Raw genomic sequence first — 17,331 nt, 5'->3', positions numbered from 1 at the left:
TAAAATATTTCACTAACACATTGCCTAGAGATCTTAGTTACAAAGTTAGCTTCAGAAATGCACAGAAGACTAGAGAGTACAGGTGGAAAGGTAGGAAGGAGGTAGGGGGAAAGGTACGTAGCAGCGATAGTGAGGTATCTTATGCCCTGGCAGTGCAGTGATTTGAAGAGTAAGTATACAGCTGTAGATTTAAATGAGTGATAAAAAATAAAAGTGAAAAAATAAAGAAAAAATATAAATATATGAAATTTAAAATTTCTTTGGTGCATAGATTGTTCCATGAAATATCCGGTGAAATGGCAGTTGTCAGTAACTGACCAAAATTTGTGCAAAATTTCAAGGAACAATATAAATTAAACTGCAAGTTTCCTTATATATTGTTAGCAAACAATGACATTTCAGCTGGCAGAGGAATGAAATGTTCACTGTATGCAAAACAGATTCAGACACTTCACTGTTTTAAACAGAAAACACAAAACACTGTATAAGTGCAAGTGCTTCTGTCATTTACTTGTCATGACTGATACTTGCTTCTGCTTAAAAAATTCTTCAATATCAAATTAACAGGGATGCCTATCAAAAACTAATAGTATAACAAAATGGAAGCTTGCAGCATGTTAGATTTAAACTTTACCTGTTCAGAAAGATCCAGCTGATCATCTGGCCTGGCACACAGTTTCACTCGTGTGCATTCACCATCGTCCCCATTTGCCCCTCCAGCTTGATCTGTTCGTTTAGCTGTTCCAATTGCTGAACCTGATTGTACTTTTATTAGTTTGGACTGTGTCTGTAGAAAATCAGTCTCATTTAATTAGTGATTACAAAACAATTATCCTCAATCAGGGAAAAAAGAAAAGAGCTCACTCTGCAGTTCAAAACTGATAGTTTAAGTACAACTGATAACTAAGTTGTGTCACTGAAGTCTTGCAACTTTTTAACAGTGACTACTAATAAATGCAGCTACTTCTATATTTATGGTGTCTTTAATCTGTCGATTCCATCTTAATGTTTAAACATATATGGACAATAAAATTACAATAATAATGTGCTGCTATATTTATTTTCAGTGCATTTTTGTTATATCTCTATTGAATATATACTATTGACAAGCACTAGTTACTTGGCAGCATATTAACTTGGATGTTAACTGGTGTGCTTTACTTCTATTGAATGAAAGCACCTTGGAAGTGTGCATAGCTACTCAGCTGAATCACACACGCCTGTCCACAAAAAGAAACATTGCATATAAATCCTCGAGTTATACAATATAAATCCAACAATTATACAGTTTCCGCAAGCTTTCAGGCATCTACACATTGGCACAGACAAACTCTTAAATAGCTGGCCTGTGTCAGTTCAAGAATGCAAGAAACATCTAATTTGAGAGGTATAATAAAGAACAAAAGTATGAGGCTGTGTGAAAAGTAATGCCTCTGAAATTTTTATGTGAAAACTCTTGCACATTCTTAAATAAAACAAACTTTATTCTTCATGTCTGCACATTTATTTCTCAACATAGTCAACTTGGTGATGAACATATTTCTAGCAACAAGCGACCAGTTTGCTGATACCATCACTGTAGAATGTTCAAATTTGTTAACGGAGCCTCAACCTCGCCTCAGCTTGCACCTCTTTGACACTACCAAAGTGAAATCTGCAAAGGCCTTTTTTAAGTTTTGGAAACAGATAAAAATTGGATGGGACCAAGTCTGGACGGTATGGAAAATGATCAATGACAATGAACTCAAGGTGTCGGATTGTTGCAGAGGTTGCAGCACTCGTGTGTGTTCTGGCAATGTCATGCTGAAAGGGGGGGGGGGGGGGGCTCATGTGTGGACAAACTCTTTGAATTGGTGCTTTCAGTTTCCTGAATTTTCAATTTTCTCACTGGCGTAGTTATGTTACACAATGACATATTACACACTACAATTCAGAGCCCTCTAGTGGCAGAGGGTTGCAACTTGTTCAGCAAAAACATCGATCAAGTGACATGTAACACCTCATCCGATATTGAGAACAGAATTTAAAAATTTTGAGGTATTACTTTTCAGTACGCCCTCATAAATTGTCTGGCAAATAACAGATATTTTAGGTAATTCTCATTCACTGCACAGTCTCAGTTGCACATTTTTTATTAGATTGCTTGTTCTGATCACACAGGATCATCTTCAGATCATAAACAAAGTAAAACTAAATACATATAATCTAATATTTTACAATAAGTAGCAAAAAAATGTATTGTACATAAATGAAGGATTTACCCGAATAGTTGTGCCAGCAATCCATATTGTCTGCTCAGAACCACAAATCAGAGCACTGTGTTCTGCAGCTGTCGTCAATGTTTTAAATAGGTACATGTTGGAGGTACAGAAGAGGGGAGAGGGGGATGGAATGATGCTGGTTGAGGGGGAGAGGCAAGGAAGTTGGGGGAGTGGGTGGTGGTTATGTCATGACTTTAACAAAAGGAGTTTTGCTAAAAATACTATGAAAAGAGTACTTGTTACTCACCATATTGCGGAGATGCTGAGTTGCAGATAGGCACAACAAAAGGACTGTCAGAAAATGAGTCTCAGCAGCCAGAGACTGCAGTCATCTGTGTGGGAGAACTGTGTGTGTGTGTGTGTGTGTGTGTGTGTGTGTGTGTGTGTGTGTGTTGTGTGCGAACGTGCATGTTCTATCTCCAATGAAGGCATCGTTGCCCAAAAGCTCATTTTCTGACAGTCTTTTTGTTGTGCCTGTCTGCGACTCAGCATCTCCTCCATCTCCTCCATATGATGAGTAACAACTATCCATATCATAATACTGTTACATTCCATCCTGGATTTTCCATTGTTGGAGTTTTGATAAAATTATAGACTGTGTAATTCTGTAAAATTCTTGTTAAAATACTAATAATGCAGAACAATGGATATGTAAAATGTAAATGGTACAAAATTATAAATTGGAGTGAGAGGGATAGAGAGCAGGGAAAGAATGCAAGGGAGAAAGGAGAGAGGAATAGTGACAGGGGTACTATGCATTTAACACAGTAGGATCTTATACTAAAATTTCAAAAAGTCAATTATGTAAAAAACCATATGTTGAAAAATCAGAATGCACATGTAAACTGTAAAATTGGATAAAACAGTAGATCATAACAGTGGAACTAAATCAGCAAATGCTGAATTAGTAACATAAGGTAATAAAAATGTGAAACTTTGAAAGTATAAAACTCTGAAAGTGTAAAAAATAAAATCATATAAAATTTTTTCATTGAAATATTAAAAGTATATGGCTAGCACAGTGAATGTATAAATAGTGAAAGACATAAAAAGATTGTAAAATTACAGAAGTGGAACCATGCATACGACCTAGAATTGTATGAAGTGTCATTAAATATCATAAATGTTTAAAAACATTGGCAGTACAGAACACTAAAAGTATAAATTATAAAAGTGAAACTATGTACAGCAATTAAAGTTGCAGGAAACAGGGTGTGACAGTTATCGTTAATTGCATTTGCTTCTGTATGGTGGTACTGTATGATGTGCAGTTTTGCAGTATGTACGGAAGCCAATCTGCACACTGGCCTACCGCTAACACTGGCCTACTGCTAGGACGGTTTGTGACCCAATATGCTGCCATTGTCTCTTCTCGGTGAGTGGAGCTGCTGGTCATATGTGTATTTCAGTGAAGTGGACAATTGGAAGAGGCTTTCAAATTTTATATTTTTAACAGTTTTATACTTCCATTGTTTTTTAAAAAAATCATTATTTAAGGACACTACATGCAATTCTAGGTCCTATACATAATCCTCCTTCTGTAACTACATGATCTTTATGTCTTTCATAATTTATACGTCCATTGTTCTAGCCCTATACTTATATAACCTATACTATTTTAGCCCCTTTAATAGTTTTAAACATCCATTCTGGTTTTTTAACAGAAAGGTTTCTACATGATTAATGTTTTACAGTTTTAATATAAGACCCTCTCTTGCTACACTCACAGCATCCCTGCCACTATCCCTCCCTCCCTCCTCCCTTGCCTTCTTTCCCCACTATCAATTCCCCTTGCACACTTTATAATTTTATTATTTTATGCCACTGACATCTTACATATCCACTGTTGTACACTATTAGTATTTTAATGAGAATTTTTACGGAATTATATGACTGTAATTTTAGCAAAAGCCTTTTTGTTGAACTCATGACATCCACACCACCCCCTCCCTGCTTCCTTTCCTCTCCCCCAACCAATCTCATACCATTCCCCACCCCCTCTCCCCTACCTCCAACATATACCATATTTTACAGACAATAAAATGTTATAGACTATAAGAGCACCTCAATTTTTAATCAATTTTTTAAAATAACATTTTACCATTTTTCTTATTAGACTGCAAATACAGACTACCGAAAATTCTTAATTAATAAAACCAAACAGATCTTTAAAATCCCTGAAAATTGTCATCTGAACTAACTTCTTCTTCTTCTTCTTCTTCTTCTTTCTCCGTCTCTTCATCATCATCGTTGTCCTCTTCATATACAATATGATCTTCAATGCTATTGGGAGCATTACTTATTCTGGACTTCCTGAAAAAATTTGTCAACAATGTCTTCTCTAGTTCTAGACCACAGCTGTTTTATCCATCAACACGCTTGTTTGATTATAGATCATTTTAAAGCTCTGTTCAGCATGAATTCATGTTCGGTTTCATCCTTCGTCCATTTGTTCCATTTCTCTCTCATATAGACGTTGAATGGTTTATTTACCAAAACATCAAGATGTTGCAATTGTGAAGTAAGTCCTCCCAGAATAACAGCAAGCTCTGAATTTCTCTGTCACAGTTTCTCTTTTACAGAATTTTCCAAATGACTAATAAACTGATCTAGCACAAGAAGAGAACTCTTCTTTAATACAGCACCTTTCCTTCTCTCCCATACTCTCTTAATTCATAATTTCATACTAGCATCATCCATCCACCATTTCCATGTACGTGAACAACACCACCTGACAGCATTTCAGGTTTTTGCATTGCTTTGTGCTTGAAAATGATCACTGGATTGAGCTCAATACCACCAGCACAACATGGGAGGACAACAGTGTAGAGCATTTTTTCATGGCCACTTGTTTTTCTACTGCAGTTTTAGCACCTTTCACAGTAACAGTTGTGTTACACGGCATATCACATGTCAGAGCAGTTTTATCCATATTTGCTATTACGTTGAATAATAAAGTGATGGAAAGATAATACTTTCTCCTCATACCCTTGTGGCATTTTCTGAGATATTTTGGTTTTGGTTCTCGTGTGAAGTCCATGATGCTTCATAAACCTATAGCACCAACCAACTCCATCCTTAAAGTCTGTTAAGTTCCACTGTAGTGCTAACTTATGACCATGTATTTGAATAATTTTTGTATTAATTATAATGCCATTTTGACGATGACCTTGAATCCATTTCAATACATCATTTAGTTTTGGCCATTTTGCATTCAGTCCTCTATTTGCACATTTAGTATTCCTCATTTTTTTCAGTTCTTCTTAACTAGCCTGCCAATCAAGAATGGTTTTTTTCTGTTGGTGGAGGGTCAAAATACTGCTCAGCAGCTCTATTTCCATGTTTTTCTGCATATACTGTTACTTTTGACTTATAGCCCACATCATATGGATACCTTTTATTTTTTTTCATTACAAAACCAACCACTGACAAAATTATTGTACTGTTGCTGTTAACACAAATCACTTTCAATTCAAGTTCGCTGATGTTGTAGACTGCAATGATGCATCATAGACTAGACAGTGTTGTGGGTTTGTGATGGCGGGGCTGGAGGGAGACTGTGTTAGCAAGCTTGTGAATCTACACTACTCATGTTTGTCAAATTGGTGCACTGCTGCTGCCAGTTGAACTCAATGTTGCTAGATAGAGAGAGGTTTTCCACAGCATCAGACATATGAAGTCTGTTCAAAAAATTCTGAAACTTTGTTCACAAACTTTTTCTATGCTTACCTTTATTTATTGTGCATAGTCTCCTTCAAAATACGCTGCTCCACAATTGATACACCACTCTCAATGTCATTTATACTTCTGGAAGCATTTTTGGTAAGCCTCTTGCTGGTTCATGTGAAGCACCATCCCTGAATTTCCTTTTATCTTGTCTATTGTCACAAATCTTTGTTGCCCATAATGGGGTTTTCAACTTTAGTAATAAAAATAAGTCTCAGTATCAGTCACAATTCTCTTAAGGAACATCTCATTCTTGTGATCGAAAAGCTCTTCACAGATCACAAGGTGAAGGTCTTTCTGGTCTTGATTCATGAGTCGTGGGACAATCTCGGTGGCAACACGATGCAGTCCAAGATGCTGTGTCAGAATCTCATGACATGATCCAACTGAAATGTTACATTCTTCTGCAACCTCTTGGATAGCTAGCCTTCAACTGGCATGCACAATTTTGTCGGCGTTCCTGACATGAGCATCGTAAGTAGACGTCAAAGGGTGTCCTAAACAAGAGTCATCTTTAACTTCCACCTGGTCATTTTTAAACCATGTGAACCATACACCGAGTACGGCTTAAGTACTCATCACTGTAGACTTCATGAATCATTTGGTGCGTCTTTGTAAAGGTGTACTTGAGTTTCACACAAAATGTAATGCAGACACGTTGCTCCTCTAGCTCTGCCATCTCGAAATTCCAAAATGTGCGAGACAACAGTCTACTCAATGCAGCACTGAACAGTAACTGACAGACATACAACAATATAACTTCTAGCAGTTATACATTAAACACAGGCGTGTGCAGTGATGCAAACTTCATTTTGCTCCAACACACCACTGGCGTGAAATCATAAATGTTCCAGAATTGTTTGGACAGACATCATATGGCCATTTTTAAGACTGGTGGGAATTTTAAATGAAACACAGGACTTTTTATATTAATTTTGAGTATAAGACAAACCTGAATTTTGGAGGCATTTTTCAAAGAAAAAAGTAGTTTTTATAGTACCTGTTTCAAACACTGACTACAGTTGCAAACCACTGTGCTCTGATACGTGGTTCTGAGTAGACATAATGAGCTGCTGGTGCAACTGTTAGGTAAATTCTATATTTATGTACTATTCTATTTTTCTACTTATTGTAAAACATTACATGATTCATATTTAGTTTTATTTGGTTTTAAATCTCAAGATGGTCCTGAGTGATTGAAACATGTAATCTAATTAAAAATGTGCAACAGAGACTGAACAATAAAAGAGAATTTTCTGAAACATCAATACAGTTGGTGATTCTCACAGCACAAATATATCAGCTCCTCTATAGCTGACATATTCATGCTGTAACAGATTCTTTAATTATGTGTGGGATCACCAATTATTTAGTTTATAAGTGTTCCATACTTATTCAGATGACACTCAATTTTGTAATTTTTCTCATCAATTTGATATATGGAACAAATAACTAACTAACAATCAATTAAAATATACTAGTTTTATTTGGACGAATAAAAAGAAATGTTAATCTTTAGCGCACATAGTATACAACTCGAATTTTATGGCACTATTTTATATTAACTGACTACTAAATTTGAAGTAGCCTGAGTAGTATTTTCAAACTTTCATCATAAGTTCAATGGCGATTTCACATCCACCCTAATAGCCAAACACGTTAAAGTGCCTGCTTCTGGGACACAGGAAGATGTGCCAGCCCTGAATCGAATCTAATTCTGAGTATGATGGGCAAACATCTATTAGGCGCACTACGAATGTAGTGGTGTGGACATGTTGGGAATGTGGGTCTCACAGGGAGCACGCAAGGGATAACTCCCTGCAGGCGCACTATCCTCTGTGCCCTCGGTGGCTCAGATGGTTCAAATGGCTCTGAGCACTATGGGACTTAACATCTTTGGTCATCAGTCCCCTAGAACTTAGAACTACTGAAATCTAACTAACCTAAGGACACCACAGAACACCCAGTCATCACGAGGCAGAGAAAATCCCTGACCCGTGGCTCAGATGGATAGAGCGTCTGCCATGTAAGCAGGAGATCCCAAGTTTGAGTCCCAGTCAGGGCACACATTTTCAACATGTCCCCAATGAAGTATATCAATGCCTGTTTGCAGCTAGTGTGTCCATTTAAGTATCATTTGAATCTAATTCAATGATTAACAACAGGGACCGGTGAGTCGGCCAAACTGGACATGAATTTTAGGCAGTTTTCCACATCCACCTAGCCAAATCTTGGGCTGGTTCACACATCCCACCATAGACAACCATAGACACATGATGCACAAACATTTTGTAATACAATATAACATTTGACAAAGTGATTACAGTTCACACAGACAGAAGGGACATGTGGATTTCTCCGAGAGGGAGCTAGCATTGTCTTTAAAATGTCTTTGGGGGTGGCAGCCCCATCTTAATAATAGCCTCTAATTGGGTATGGTCAGTTCTTCAAGAAATAGAAGTGCCATACCTGTCCCAAACCAGCATTGGCTGCATAAAGGGCACTGGACAAGAAGGAAGGAACTGAAACAATTTCTCATCATTTTGAAAGCAAGTTAACTTGTTCTCAGTCTTTGTACCATAAAATTATATAAAACAGAATGTATATTTTAACACATCACAATTTACTTCCCCATTTTTAAATAGGTAGATTTAAAAAAATAATTTCAGATTGACATTGATTCAAACAATAACAATAAACACAAAAATAATGTTTATGGGAAGTCTGCATCCTTGTCTAGGGTTCAGAGTGGTTTCTTTATTCTGGACCAAAGATCTTCAACTAGCTGACAACAGACATAAGGCAAGAAATTGAGACTCTCTGCTAATTCAAAATAACATAAACATGAATCACTCTTCCTACAAAGTCTCATTATATGACTTATTCTAGCTAATAAGGAGGATATTTTAGCAACAATTAGAAATTTCAAATACACAAAAGCTACAATCATAGATGGCAACCCAGATTACACTGTTAGGAACTGTGCTGACATTAAACTAAATCCCTCGACATTTATGCAACAGTTCATTGTCAAATGGAAGTTTCCCTAGCTCTTTAAAGAAAGGGTGGTAATGCAAAAACTAATATTCAAGAATAGCAAGAAAGAAATGTAGCAAATTACAGGCCTGGTGTATTATTATTTGATTTCTCAAAAGTTCTAGAAAAAGTTTTCCATAAGAGGTTTCCACATTTTCTTGTATAAAAAAGTCAACTCTTTTCCACAGTAGAACAAGGTTTCAGGAAATTCTGATAACAAAACACTGCTATTTTTTAATTTGTAACTCAAGTACTCCATAAGTTTCCAGTGGAAAATGTTAATAAACAATACTAGTTTTCTTGCTAGATTTTTTTCTTTGATACACTGGAGAATGTATCACTGGTATAAACCTCAATCTGTCACTGGCTTTTGATATCATTTATCATACCAATTAATTTACTAACTGCATAGTTTGAGCATCAGGAGCAAACCCAACAAATGTCTCATGCCATACTCATGTAGACAGAAGCAATAGGTTGAAATTTTAAATTAAATAAACATTGCTCGGGATATCAGAAAATTACATACGGCAATTTCCTTTTGAATGTAAATGACTTGATATCAAATAAATATTCCTAAAATATTATAGTTTTATCTCCTTTCCTGTGGATTGGGTGAATTAATGGTGTTTTCTGATCTTCTAGCATAGCTTCTGTTTGCCAGATTTTTGGAAAGACCCCATGTAGCTTCTTGGTTGTTCCCGCACCTGCAATTTTCCATATTTCAGCAGTTACTGAATCTTCCCTGGGGGCCTTGTAATTTCTCAGATATTTAATGATATTTCAGATTTCATCCACGCTGGCTGAGTTGTGTGAGTGTATCCTGAATTTTGTTCTGAAAAATTTGCTTTTTGTGCCTCACAATTTAACAACTTATTGAAATACTTCGCTAATATTTCACAGTTTTATTTGTTGTTTAGGGTTAATTTCCCATCTTCACTCTCGGAGCACAAGGTATGTAGTTGGTATCTTTGGAGGCTTTGTTTAAATTTATAGAAGTTCCCAGTATTTTTCTTTTGGATGTCTTCTTCAATCAGTGATAGCTGGTTTCTTTCCAAATTCTTGTGACTGCTATAATTGTTTTTGATGTTTGAGACCTTTGTTGTTTGAAGCTGATAAAAGTCTTCACTTCTTTTTGTGGAGTACCATTTCTGCCAGGCTTGTTTTCTAACTAGTAATGCTTTTTCACACTTTTCATTTGATCATCTGTGTTTTTTTGTATCTTTTGATTCATGTTATTTCAAGGGCTCTTTTGACCAACTTTGTTTTAATCTCTTTCCCAGTCTTCTGAGTATATATTTAGCTGTTCCTGCAATTATTCTTGTTTCTTCACTTTCAAAGTTTCTGTATCTATTTTATGAATCATATGTCCTTGTCTTAGAATCCTTGTTCGTGGGATAAATCTCATTTTTATTGTGGATAGTTAGTGATCTGTTTCAATATTCACACCCTTTCTAACTTTTACATTCATGATTTTTTTCACTCTTAAATGATATAGCTACAGGGTCAATCTGGAATTCTCCTAGATTTGTAGTAGATGATTTCCAAGTTTTTCATTTCTTTAGCAGTTTCTTAAAATTTTTGGACAGTAATTTGAGGTTGATGTCTCTCCATAGTTCTATCTTAAATTATTTATTTTCTTAATTTCTTATTTATTTTGATTTATTCACTCTGTATTAAATTGTACATAGTATATGGTATGAAGCTTTCTTGGCTGCCAAAAATGAATTTCAAGGCTATGAAATGACTTTGGATCTCGGTAAAACAGGGAAAAATTTACTTTTTTAAAATCCTAGTGAAAATGCAACTCTTATCTGATGGATGCACATAAATAATTTCAAGAAAAGTGAAAGGCTTTGTAGATTCAATGTAGTTCTAAACTGTTTCATGTCAGGCTTACTTAATTACAAAATGCTTCCCTATAACATCATTAAATATATATGTACCCATCATATTACTTATAAACTGTCTCATTCTAAATTGTACAGCACCTAGTACAACAAAATGTAATGAAACACAAAGTAGCACTGTTCACTGTAAATAGGTCTCTCTTTTCATTATTACAATTTGCCTCTTTTGACATCTACTTTAGCTCATATGTTGTATAAATGATTTACCAAGTGCTATAGATCATAAGCATCTGATTACCATGTATGCTGATGATATGTGTGGTGTGTTTTGGGCAGACAGTGAGCCTAAACCTCATGAGGAAATTCACAATCTTACTGGAAAAGCAAGATCTCTCTCTGAGAGAGATAACTTCAAAGTCAACACAGAAAAAATAAATACACAAAATTCTTTGAATGATGAGAATCTGCCAATTCTGAAACCCTAACAACTGTGTATTTTGGATTAATATGCTCTTTCTTGTCTGACAGAATAGTACTGTGTGGGAGGACCTGCCAAAATAATATGAAAAGGGTTGTGGTGACTATCAACCAAGTCGTGTATCAACTAGATGGGTATATCTATATATATATGTGCTTCGGACAAATAAAATAGTGCTTATTACATGTGGTATAGCGTACATCATTGGATCTGGCAATTCTACAACACTAAACCCATAGGGTTATGATATCGTAGAAGAGAACATTGAAGATCATAGCCAAAACGAAACCTGAAACTTCTTGTGAAAGCTTATCCACTATTTTTAATATTATCTCAATTTATGCCATGTATATGTTACAAATCATAATGTTAGTGAAAGAAGACTTGAAGGTGACAAATAGAAACATACAAATTCATGGCAATGGTATGATGTATAAAACAGATTTTCCTGTGATTAATGGGAGATTAATGCTAACAGCAAAAAGCTTTACGTCAAAGGAGCTATTTTTCATAATTTGCTACCAAATTATGTTACGATTTTGACTTGAAACGCTTTTGAAAGGAGTGGTTTTGCCTTAAATGACCATATAATTAAGATCTAACTTGATAAGTAATGAAAGTAAAAATCCTATCCAAGCAATGAATGTAGTACTAAATTGCATAAAAACAACTGTTGCGCAATTGAGAACATGGTTGTCTAATTGTATGAATCAAATACCTGTACAATAGTGTACAAGACTTCTCTGTGTGCAAAAATAGCATAGCTGTTGATATTACCCATGCATGTAACATTATGAGTTATGAGCAGAAAGTAAATAAATTGCTGAATATTCTTCCACTTGGTGAGATTGTGGAACACAATGAATGGATGCCTCATGCATTACAAGCTTTCAAATAGTATCACCAGGTACAAATTTCTTAAATGCTCTGAATGCAAAAAATACACTGAAAACTATTAAAAAAAATGGACTTAATAAGGTGTTTTAAAATTTGAAACTTGTTATAATTTTGCATTTGACTTGATATTTGACTTGATATTTTCTTTAACATACAACCTCTTCAACAACACAGGACAACCACTCCTTAGAAAACTGGAAATAGCTCATTCCTGACCACCAAGAATTTGAGAGTAGATTGTAGCACATCATCAACACTCTTGCACTTGAAGCTTCATTGTTATATTTCTTGTTTCCTAACAGATATGACACAAAGGAAGGGAATACTTACATACAGTAATGAATGACCAATTGTGGGCACAATCAATCACATGTTGCTAACATACAATAAAGTAAACCAGTCTTCTAAACTGGGGCTCCCTACCAAATCGAGTCTCCTCAGGTGCCAGTTCCACAGTACACATGGATAACCTTTGGTGAAGCAAAGAAATGGGGAAAAGTCTGTAGCAAGTTCAGGACCTAACTGGCTAAAATATGTAGATGTTAAGCCTCTATTCAAGAAAGGGGATAAAGAGATACCATCAAACTACAGACCGATTTCACTTTTGCCAGCATTCTCAAAAATTTTAGAAAAAGTAATGTACATACAGCTTCTCAACCATCTGACCACAAATAACATATTATCAAGAACACAGTTTGGATTTCTGAAGGATTCTGATATCGAGAAGGCTATTTACACCTACAGTGATAATGGACTTAAATCATTAAATAACAAATTACAAGCAGCAGGTATTTTCTGTGATTTGTCAAAGGCATTTGATTCTGTGAACCACAACATCCTTTTCAATAAATTAGAATTCTACGGTGTCACGGGCAGTGCTGCAAAATGGTTCAAGTCATATCTCACTAACAGGAAACAAAGGGTGTCAGTGCAAGGGACTAGTGAATTAAGTCATCAGTCATCATCGAATGGGAAGAAATTACATGTGGTGTCCCAAAAGGATCCATCTTAGGGATATTGCTTTTTCTTGTGTACATTAATGATCTCTCATCAGTTTCACTGTCAGAACCAGAGTTCGTTTTGTTTGCAGATGACACAAGTATTGCAATAAAACACTCCTGGAAATGGAAAACAGAACACATTGACACCGGTGTGTCAGACCCACCATACTTGCTCCGGACACTGCGAGAGGGCTGTACAAGCAATGATCACACGCACGGCACAGCGGACACACCAGGAACCGCGGTGTTGGCCGTCGAATGGCGCTAGCTGCGCAGCATTTGTGCACCGCCGCCGTCAGTGTCAGCCAGTTTGCCGTGGCATACGGAGCTCCATCGCAGTCTTTAACACTGGTAGCATGCCGCGGCAGCGTGGACGTGAACCGTATGTGCAGTTGACGGACTTTGAGCGAGGGCGTATAGTGAGCATGCGGGAGGCCGAGTGGACGTACCGCCGAATTGCTCAACACGTGGGGCGTGAGGTCTCCACAGTACATCGATGTTGTCGCCAGTGGTCGGCGGAAGGTGCACGTGCCCGTCGACCTGGGACCGGACCGCAGCGACGCACGGATGCACGCCAAGACCGTAGGATCCTACGCAGTGCCATAGGGGACCGCACCGCCACTTCCCAGCAAATTAGGGACACTGTTGCTCCTGGGGTATCGGCGAGGACCATTCGCAACCGTCTCCATGAAGCTGGGCTACGGTCCCGCACACCGTTAGGCCGTCTTCCGCTCACGCCCCAACATCGTGCAGCCCGCCTCCAGTGGTGTCGCGACAGGCGTGAATGGAGGGACGAATGGAGACGTGTCGTCTTCAGCGATGAGAGTCGCTTCTGCCTTGGTGCCAATGATGGTCGTATGCGTGTTTGGCGCCGTGCAGGTGAGCGCCACAATCAGGACTGCATATGACCGAGGCACACAGGGCCAACACCCGGCATCATGGTGTGGGGAGCGATCTCCTACACTGGCCGTACACCACTGGTGATCGTCGAGGAGACACTGAATAGTGCACGGTACATCCAAACCGTCATCGAACCCATCGTTCTACCATTCCTAGACCGGCAAGGGAACTTGCTGTTCCAACAGGACAATGCACGTCCGCATGTATCCCGTGCCACCCAACGTGCTCTAGAAGGTGTAAGTCAACTACCCTGGCCAGCAAGATCTCCGGATCTGTCCCCCATTGAGCATGTTTGGGACTGGATGAAGCGTCGTCTCACGCGGTCTGCACGTCCAGCACGAACGCTGGTCCAACTGAGGCGCCAGGTGGAAATGGCATGGCAAGCCGTTCCACAGGACTACATCCAGCATCTCTACGATCGTCTCAATGGGAGAATAGCAGCCTGCATTGCTGCGAAAGGTGGATATACACTGTACTAGTGCCGACATTGTGCATGCTCTGTTGCCTGTGTCTATGTGCCTGTGGTTCTGTCAGTGTGATCATGTGATGTATCTGACCCCAGGAATGTGTCAATAAAGTTTCCCCTTCCTGGGACAATGAATTCACGGTGTTCTTATTTCAATTTCCAGGAGTGTAGTATGTCGAGTGTAGTTCTAGAAAGATCTGCTAATGATATTTTCATGGATATTAATAAATGGTTTAAAGCCAGCTCATTGACATTAAACTTCGAAAAGACTCACTATACGCAATTCAGAACCTGTAAGAGGTTTCCACCCAGCATAAGCAAAAAGTATGAAGAAGAGCAGATAGAAAAGGTAGACAGTCTGACAGTCTTAAATTCCTGGGATTACAACTTGATAATAAATTCAGTTGGGAGTAGCACACCACGGAATTGCAGAAACGCCTTAACAAATCTGTATTTGCAAATCAAATGTTAGCTGACATAGGCAACATAAAAATGAAAAAGCTTGCATACTTTGCCTACTTTCATTCCATAATGTCATATGGTATAATATTTTGGGGTAACTCTTCAAGTCAAACAAAAGTTTTCAGAGTCCAAAAGCTAGTAATACGTATTATTTGTGGAGTAAATTCACAGACATCCTGTAGAAACCTCTTCAAAGAACTGGATATACTAACTACTGCCTCTCAGTATATTTACTTCTTAATGAAATTTGTCCTAAATAATATATCTCTTCTTCCAACAAACAGTTCAGTTCATACATACAATACCAGGAACAAAAATGATCTGCAAAAGGACTTAAAAGCACTTACTTTAGTTCAAAAAGGGGTCCACTACTCAGGAACACTCATCTTCAATAATTTGCCAGCAAACATAAAAAATTTAGTTACAAATAAATGTGTGTTTAAAAGGAGCCTGAAAGACTTACTAGTGGCCAACTCCTTCTACTTCATTCACAAATTTTTTAATAGAAACAAATGATGTATTGTATATATTCATACTATTAGTATTGTTATTTCAGCTTAATATATATATATATTGACATGTTCCACATCCACGAGGATCTCCTCTGCACGGATCTATGGAACGAAAAAACTAATCTAATCTAATCTCATGAGGTAAGTTTACTTAGTGTCCCTGCTCTGCAAATAAATGTCACATACTTGAGTATGAGTTCCAGTCTTGTATAGGGTTTAAATATTTCAAATATACTCAGCAAAGAATAAAAAAATAATAATCTCATGTACTTGTTACCTGATCTTACTAGCAGCTCCTATGAAATCCAACAAGGACCTCAATATTAATTTCAAATTGAAAACCTACAAATTTACAAGTGATACAGAAATCAGTTAATGTACATCTACGTGCAGAAACACAACATGATATGCAATTTTGCTCTTCATATTACACACAACTTCACAACACCAAAGATACTTGGAGTACTTTACAAGATATTTACAGAATGCTGGGCACCTGTGTGGAAGCACTACTGTCTAATGCTCTCCTTGGATCTTCCAATTCTTGTCTAAGGTCAGTAACTTCCACAGCTGCTAACTATCATTGCATCCAGGGGGTAGCTGGTAGGTACAAATGTGAAGTACTTTCTACTTCCACAGTTCCAGCATTGCCTTTTAACAAAGAACAGCAAACACTTATAAGTTTCTGCAGGACCTCAGCCATTGCTGAGGAGGGTTAAGGCCACTTAGTTTAGAGACGGAATCAGGCAGGAAAAATTTTGGACAAAGTGCACTGGCATACGAGGAAGTTACATTAAAAAATTATATGCATTTTGACTTGGGAGTTCTTTTACTAGTAAGAGCTCAAAAGTTACTGTTTACTGTTTTCTATAAAATGTTTCTATATGCCAAGCACCGATTCTCCAGAGGTAAGTGGTTGGCTTTCCGTTAATTCAGTCATAAAAACGTTTTTCTTGAAAAAATCAGTGAACGTTAGGTGCCCATCTAACTGGAAGATACTATTTCCTGCACAAGTGACATAAGCATCTTCATTTGTTCACATCTGTTGGAGATATGCATTGATAGGAATTTAAACTGAAAAAAAATTATGTTGTGGATCTATGAAAACTGACTTATATCAGGAAATATGTAATTTGGACATAAATCTACAGTGATGAGAGAAGTATTCCTCATTCAAATGAAAGTGGAATGCGAACAACTGAATGAGTAAAAGAGTACAGGGTTGCTGCCATAGCTGAGCTGTCTCTGGATGCTCTGATGAAGAATAAACATTTCTCCACCGAACTACCATATTACAGTTCTTGGTTATGTGTGTGTCTACCAATCAACACTTCTACTACAAAGTGATTTGCTATCTTTACTCATTCCTTTGTTTGTATTCCTTGCAAATATTCCAGTACTGTATAGAATTATAATGTTGGATTTACAGATGTACATTTTGTGGAGCCTTTTTAAATAACAAGATACATTTACCACAACCACATTATACACACATTCCGTGACAAAATTTGTGATAAAAATTCCTTTCAGTTCAAGTTAATTGTAACACTAATAAATAAAATGCTAGCAATAAAATTATATCCAGTCTTTTACCAAGTCAGGTTGTGATCCACAGAAGAGTGAACTATACAGACACAAAATATAGAGAAACCAAATATCTGGCATACATCACAAATACATATGCTGTTTAAGGCCTTCCAACTATATAAACTGTTGCTGAGAGACTTATATTTGCACCAAAT

At 37.2% G+C, this 17,331-nt stretch overlaps 1 protein-coding gene across 1 annotated transcript in view; it reads right to left on the bottom strand.

Moving 5' to 3' along the window:
• Positions 1-17,331, bottom strand: part of LOC126484965 (dynein intermediate chain 2, ciliary) — a 271,700-nt gene that overhangs the window by 220,939 nt on the left and 33,430 nt on the right. The window contains exon 2 of the mRNA XM_050108567.1: positions 635-787. Coding sequence (XP_049964524.1) covers positions 635-787 — 153 coding nt within the window. The remainder of the gene's footprint in view (positions 1-634; positions 788-17,331) is intronic.

This window comes from Schistocerca serialis, chromosome 6, assembly GCF_023864345.2.
Source record: "Schistocerca serialis cubense isolate TAMUIC-IGC-003099 chromosome 6, iqSchSeri2.2, whole genome shotgun sequence".
Classification (NCBI taxonomy): Eukaryota; Metazoa; Arthropoda; class Insecta; order Orthoptera; family Acrididae; genus Schistocerca; species Schistocerca serialis.
The sequence above is the reverse complement of the archived record's forward strand: the minus strand, read 5'-3'. Positions and strand labels throughout refer to the sequence as shown.